This window comes from Guillardia theta (genome assembly GCF_000315625.1).
Source record: "Guillardia theta CCMP2712 unplaced genomic scaffold GUITHscaffold_76, whole genome shotgun sequence".
Classification (NCBI taxonomy): domain Eukaryota; class Cryptophyceae; order Pyrenomonadales; family Geminigeraceae; genus Guillardia; species Guillardia theta.
The window spans coordinates 177,052-183,787 of record NW_005434598.1 but is presented as its reverse complement, the minus strand read 5'-3'; the positions used below and the strand labels follow the sequence as shown (position 1 = coordinate 183,787).

The following is a 6,736-nucleotide window of genomic DNA, read 5'->3' as shown; positions in this document are numbered from 1 at the left end:
ACATGCAGGAGACAGGAAGGGGAAAGTATGCTAGGGAGAGGGGGAGGGAGGGAGAGGAAAAGAGGGGGAGAGGGAGGGAGAGGGAGAGGGGGAGGGGAGGTGAGCAACCAGGAAAGAGGAACGGACCAGCCTAAGATGAATGAGTGGAGAAACGAAGGGGAAGGGGAAGGATGGAGTGTGCAGGACAGAGGAAAATGAAAAGCGAAGTTGAACAGAAGAGAGGAGGAGGAGGAGGAGGAGAAACAGGATGCGGCAAATGCAGTAACAATCGTCCAGCATTCATTCATAACGATCGACTTCACCGCACGTACGAGCTCTCAGTGCCGCACCTGATCGGCAAATGTTCGATCTACAATCAACAGGTGAGATGGGGCAGAGACAGAGCATGACGTGTTATGCTATCTTCCAACAATGAGATATGCTCCCCATTCTAGTAACCTGACATCATTGTCATCGGCTGCATATCAAACTCCGCTGTCCTCCGATCCTCCCGCATGATTCACAGCAAACTCTCCCGTCCTCACCTTTCTTGCACATTCGGATGGCATTGTTTCCAGCAGGAGTGCTGTCCGCCCACTCTGGGATGTTCGCAGTGACACCGTTGGCGTTCATGGCGTCAGCCTACAGCAAATGAGAAAAACAGTCGACGAAACAAACTGAGAAACATGGAAAGGCTGAAACGAACTGACCAACAGAGCATACAAGATTCAACTCAACGTGCATGCGCGACTACATGACACGGAGGTCAAACCTGATCGATGGTATCGGTGTATGCAGACAGCCATTCCTCTGGAGGGACCTCGTCGACACAATCGTGGATCGGGCTGATAGGATATCCGTTGGGTCCTACAAGCTTTCAACGCCCGCACAGTTTGAGCAGAAAAATGGAAGCAGCATGTGGAGCCGAGACAGGAAAGGGACGAGCGGGAACAGGATCAGAGAAAGAAGAAGACGAGGCAGGGCAAAGCAGAACAGGAGTGGGGTGAGATGAAGGGGGGGGTATAAGGCAGAACGAGAGGTCTGCGGCAGGAAATGGAGGAGGAGGAAATTGATAGACAATGTTGTAGAAGGGGTAGGAGGAGGAGGGCGAGGGCGAGGACGAGGAGGACGAGAGGGAGGAGGACGAGGACGAGGAAAACGAGGAGGATGAAGGAGGGAGGAGGACGAGGACGAGGAGGATGAAGAGAGGCAGGAGGACGAGGAGAGGGAGGGGGAAGGAGGAGAGGGGGAAGGAGGACAAGAGGGGGGAGGAGGTTACCGAGCTCGAGCTGGAGCAGGGAGACGCGAAGAGCATGGAAGCGGCGAACGAGGGCAAACATGGTTTGTACACCACAAATAGAGTGCAAGGGTCCCAAATTCTACTATTTCAATGATGTTTCGAAATATTTAACTAGAATATCAAAGTTTGATGATAAATTGATCAAAATCTGGAACATTCTCAGACATACATCTAGGAATTTATCGGTGCACCGGGAATGTACAAAAATAGTCAGAGGTGTGCGTCCACAAATTTGAGCTCCGGGCCGGCTGCGGCCCGGGCCCGATCACAAGCCCGATCACTCAGTTCAGAGTGAGGCGGGGCTGCGGTGGGATGAGGGGTACATCTGCGAGGATTTGCGACGCGCGTGATGCTGGCAATAAGAAGGTGCGATGGAGGGAAGGGGAGGAAGAGGAGGAAGAGGAGGAAGAGGAGGAAGAGGATAGGATGGTAGATGATGATGATGGATGAGATGAGAGGAGGAGAGGAAGAAGGTTGGTAAGGATGGCGCCGACGCCAAGGAAGGGGAAGCAGCATGATAGATAGGAGGACGTTGGGAGTGGGAATACAGGGAGGAAAGGAGGAAGCGGGTGGAGGCGGAGGCGCAACCGGAAGAAAGCAAGAGAATTCGAATGTGATGAAACGATGAGCAGAGTGCTCTGGAAACCGGAGTGGGGTCGGAGGAGTGAGGACGTAGAAGGGGTGGAAGAGTGTTGCAGCGAATAGACCGGGTGCGGTGAAATCAACGGCAGAATGCTGCGAGCTGAGGTGAAGACAGAATCAGACTGAAAGCAATAGTAATAGAGGAAGAAGGGAGAAGGACAGGGATGGGAGGAAGGTAGGACCTCTCTAACATGCATCTGCCCATGTACAGGAGCCTGGTCGGCATTGGATGCAGGTCTATAAATTCACTCCAGGTGCCATTACCCCGAACCAACGCGCGAGCGAGGGCTGACGTGCAGCATTAGCAGCCTCTCCGCTCCCTCTCATCGCAGTCGAGCTCTCCCGCCGCAGACGTCAGTAAGGGAGAGGAGGCCGCGGCCAGGCCGGTGATCTGCTATGGGAATTGCTGAAACTTGACTGACCGGCATGTATCCTGTAGACCTGGAAGCGCGTCAAACCAGTCTATGTCGTCCCGGTAACTCCCCGTTGCATATTGAGGAGAGGCGAAGACCTTTGACGTTGAGTGTTAGACTTGGACGCCTCCCCCTAAGAAGATAGTAGCAGCCGCGGTGGTTGAGCGTCTTCCGTTGATAACTCCTGACATGAGAGACTGGTACGCGTCTTGCCTCGTGTCTCCTTCTTGCGCGATCCATACGCCAGCTACTGATGGCGTCTTGTAGGGAAGAGGCCATGTTGGACTTGCAGATGCGGAAACTTGAAGCTATAGGAAAGAGGCTGCCCCCTGAGATGGAATACAAACCGCACGTAGAGTCTTGACAAGTAGTCTCTTCCCTTCTTGTTGATTGCTTGCTTCGTAGGAGCTGCACAAGACAGAGGCAGACGAGTACGAGGCCATGACGGACGAGGAGGTCAAGCCCGCCTCACGCCTTGAAGCTCCCTTGACAAGAGGCATCGCAGATTATCGCAACCGCGTATCCCCGAAAGACTGAGGCGGATTTGAAAGGCGACAAACGGTTCTGCTCACAAGACTGATGGTGAGGTGGGTGATATTCTTGTCAGTGCGGCCTGGAGGAGGCTGGACCGGAGAGTTTTCCTTGTCATCCAACGGAACAAGCCTGCCGATATTCTACAAGGCGAGACTGAGTGGAACTTTCCACAGAGTCTGAGGTGAGGAACAATGAAAATTGATTGATTGATGCTGTTCACTCTTCTCCTTCTTGTTTGCCTCACTGTCATGCAGACAAGAGGGAGAGACGATGCGAGACGCTGTTATGCGCACCATGACAACGCTGGTGATGTCATTGCAGCTGTTCTCTCCTCGTTTGATCTCAACATGTACAGGTTCAAGATACTGCTCAGCTGTTTCCCGTCGGGTTCTGTCCTATGGGCTACGTCGACCGAGGTAGAGGATCGCAGACTGATGTCTACCTGCTGACAGTGAAAAAGGGACTGGAGATGATCGGTCGAGGGTGTTTTATTACAAAGTTCAGGTACGCAATCATCCTTCGTGTATGAAATGCCTCATATGATGTTTGTGTTTTGTTGAAACTGGGGAGGTGGTGTGCATGATTGTTGCCTTGCGCGCGTTTGTTGTTTCGGAGTTTGTTGACTTGGTTGTTCGAACAGTACATCGAGGGATCGTTGACTCCTGTCAAGGAGATCGCCAAGGACCATGTGAGTGTAAGAGTGTGGAGAGAGAGCTTGTGACTTGTCGTGATAGGTGTGGCTCCTTCAAGAGGAATTGAAAGACTACCTCGATGCCGACCTTGCAAAGGTGGGTCTGGCATGATAGTATGTTCTTGCTAACGTATCTTCAGATCACTGAAGTCATCTGCGACCAATAAGCGTCCAAGGCAAATCATTGAAGACAATCAAGTCAGTTTGCATCATATCCGATGCTTTCGGCAATCTCTTATGAAAGGAGCACATTGAGGAATATGAGATCCACTTTCATCCACTGCGGGAAAACTAAAATGAAAGATTTGAACGCCCGCTCTCTTCCTTGTTGCCCTCCTTGTCGTCAACTGTCAAGGCTTCTTTTTCATCAGAGAGTGCCTGCAATGATTTCAGCCTTAGGTCTGCCCCTCTCATTACCACTCTCACCATCTCGATGACTGCCTCCAACAACTTTCGTCGTTCCTGCTCTTTGCTGAGATCTGCTTGCAGCCGACTACAGATTCTCTCCCACTGCGCGTCCCTCATAGAAATCTTGCTCATGGTTTCTTCGAGGAAAGTCACCCGCTGCTGCAGGGCCTTGTTGATGTCTCTGAGCTCGCGAATAAACGCTCTCATGCTCCTTTCCCGGTGCTCGGCTCCTGCAAGCTTCTGATGCATCTCGATCACTTTCTCCTCCATCGCTGCTGCCTTGCTGCTGACCTCCTCGTTCTCTTTCCTCGACAGCGTCAACTCTTGGATCAGAGTGAACTTGTCTTGGCTGCTGCTGCCAGACGTCAAGGCCAGTGGTCTCGGCAAGGAAACGCTCTCTGCTCTCCGCGACAAACTTGCTGATCTGTAGAAAGATTCTTGCAACCTCGATCTGAGATCCGGCTTGTTGTTGTCTTCCTCATCCCCGTCACTTACTGTTCCATCACTCCCTACGAGCTCAGCTTTGGAGCTCTCGCCGGCTTCCGCCATGGAGTCAGTGTTGCCAACAACGCTCTTTGACGTGTCAATGGTAGTGTCCGGTGTTCTTGCTTCCGACTCTTCCTCATCATTAAGGTAGGAGTCGACTTTCTCACTCTGCCGGGTGTTTTTCTTCTTCCTTGCGAGGGAGCTGTCTTTCCTATAGCTCCAGAAACTTCTAGGACTGAGCATCGGAACAACCTGTCCTTTTAGACGATCATCGGCGATCAATCTTGATGAAAACTTGGTCGAGGAAGAAGATTATGTTCTCAATGGTCCTCGAGTAGATGACACTAGTCGCTGCTAGATGGAATTATTCTTCACTGTGCCCTGTCTTGATCTCAACTTTGATTGTTCTGTTGATCAAAGCCAGCTCACGGACAACAGGTCTTTTGTTTCGAAGATGTTAATGTCGCCATCTCTCACGCTTCCGAGCTCAGATAACACCATGTGATATCAACATCAGAGCTTCTCGCCCATCTCCGTGAGGTCTTCTGGTCACTTTCAATCACTTCCAGTAGATCAATGGGATGATTGAAGAAATCAGGTGTTGGGTAGTACCTAGCATCCTCTTGCTTGTCTTTGACTGACCTGGTGCAGCAGCGAGCAAGGCCTTCCCATCTGTTCAACTCTAGCTCAGTACGATACTGTACCTCCTCCTCCTCCTCAGTCCTCCTCCTCCTCCTCCTCCTCCTCACCTGCGGTTCATCTTCTTTCTTTTCCTGCATTGAGAGCTAAGCGGCTTCAAGGCTCCGCCACTTGTTGCCTGACAGAGAGGTCCGGGCGCCGCCACCACCCAGTGACAATGTTCAAGATCTTTACTCAAAGTTAAGTTAAAAATCAGTACGAGGACAATCAGGAGAGTCGCCGCCTGCCAGGTTAACTTTGAGTAAACGTTTTACTCAAAGTTAAGTTAAAAATCAGTGAACTAGTGCCGCCATGCTGGCCACTGGGCCCGCGGCTGCCACCGTGCGCGGCCCGGCCCGGGTCTCTCAGTGACTGTACTACAGTGAACAGCAGAACCTTTCTGTGACGTTTTATAATACTTTTACTCACGTAAATGATCATGATCATGATCATGATCATGAAGATGATGATGATATTTCAGAGGATATTGGTGATGATGATGATGATGATGATGATGGAGATGAGGATGATGATGATGGAAAAGAAGAAGAAGATGAAGAATATGATGAAGAATATGATGATGATGATGCTGACGCTGACGCTGATGATGATGATGATGATGATGATGATGATGATGATGATGATGATGATGATGATGATGATGATGATGATGATGATGATGATGATGATGATGATGATGATGATGATGATGATATTTGTGAGAATGATGATGATGATGGTGATTCCTCTGACGCCTTTGCTTTGCTAGGAGCTAGAAGACCATGTGCGCAGAAAGCGCCCGAAAGTCTCACTTTTCCAGGAAGGGATGGATTCAAATTCCTAATTGATTCCAAGACTTAAGGCTAGGACACGAGGCAAGACTTTTAGTTGCTCAAAAAGGCTAGGACAAGGCTTTACTCTAGATGTTTTTCTCTTTTGCTAGTAACTTAATTTTAACGGGGGTTTGACCTTGTTTGGATTCACACATCCTGAACTGCGATATAGCGGAGTCGCAGCATGAAAGAAATCAGGTCGGAGGAGGAAGGACATTAAGGGGAGAGCTCTTAGCTCAGACGTCTCTTCCTCGGCTGTCATTCTGCGTCATCATGCTTGACTCGAATCAAGCTCAACAGCAAGCCCCTTCAACTCTTCTCCAACGATCGAGGAGGGTTCTTGTGGAGCAAGAATTGTTATTTGTGACGGACAACAGACGGACAACCGTCTGTGAGGAAGCCTCGGAGCCTTGAAGGAACTACCGTGCCTAGTCACTGTGATCCGAGCCTGACGACTCACTGGGGCTCGGAGGAGGAGGACGGAGACAGTGAGTCATTCGGAATGTATTGACATGGGAAGGATAGGAGGGAGAAATCTACACGCGCTGCCCTCGGAGGTAGTCCATCCGCTGGGAACGACCAGAACCTAATATGATGTGAGGAGTGGAGGGCGAAGAGGAAAAGAGGGAAGGGAGGGAGGGAGGAGAGGAAGGAGAAGAAGGAGAGGAAGGAGGGAGGAGGGGTAGGGGCAGAAGTTTCACAAGTGTGCAATGCAAGAGCAGGATAGAATGAGTGAGCAGAGTTGGACGGAGGAGGAGGAGGAGGAGGAGGA

At 50.7% G+C, this 6,736-nt stretch overlaps 3 protein-coding genes across 3 annotated transcripts; 1 reads left to right on the top strand and 2 right to left on the bottom strand.

Moving 5' to 3' along the window:
- Positions 1 to 263: 263 nt before the first annotated feature.
- Positions 264 to 1,328, bottom strand: GUITHDRAFT_154460 (hypothetical protein). Its single transcript, XM_005826270.1, has 4 exons — positions 1,259 to 1,328; positions 752 to 846; positions 525 to 621; positions 264 to 438 (listed from the first exon to the last, which is right to left on the bottom strand). The coding sequence occupies exons 1-4, from the start codon at positions 1,317 to 1,319 to the stop codon at positions 431 to 433; spliced, it is 261 nt and encodes an 86-aa protein (XP_005826327.1). The 5' UTR covers positions 1,320 to 1,328; the 3' UTR covers positions 264 to 430.
- Positions 1,329 to 2,112: 784 nt separating this feature from the next.
- On the top strand, positions 2,113 to 3,726 carry GUITHDRAFT_114545 (hypothetical protein; the record flags this gene model as incomplete). The annotated part of the gene is made up of 14 exons (XM_005826269.1): positions 2,113 to 2,175; positions 2,227 to 2,307; positions 2,361 to 2,396; positions 2,452 to 2,534; positions 2,602 to 2,686; positions 2,740 to 2,790; positions 2,840 to 2,895; positions 2,942 to 3,049; positions 3,123 to 3,174; positions 3,224 to 3,284; positions 3,329 to 3,372; positions 3,509 to 3,556; positions 3,603 to 3,656; positions 3,700 to 3,726. The coding sequence occupies 14 exons, from the start codon at positions 2,113 to 2,115 to the stop codon at positions 3,724 to 3,726; spliced, it is 849 nt and encodes a 282-aa protein (XP_005826326.1).
- A 124-nt stretch (positions 3,727 to 3,850) lies between these two features.
- Positions 3,851 to 4,696, bottom strand: GUITHDRAFT_143549 (hypothetical protein; the record flags this gene model as incomplete). Its single annotated transcript, XM_005826268.1, has 2 exons — positions 3,851 to 3,937; positions 3,986 to 4,696. The coding sequence occupies 2 exons, from the start codon at positions 4,694 to 4,696 to the stop codon at positions 3,851 to 3,853; spliced, it is 798 nt and encodes a 265-aa protein (XP_005826325.1).
- Positions 4,697 to 6,736: the final 2,040 nt, after the last annotated feature.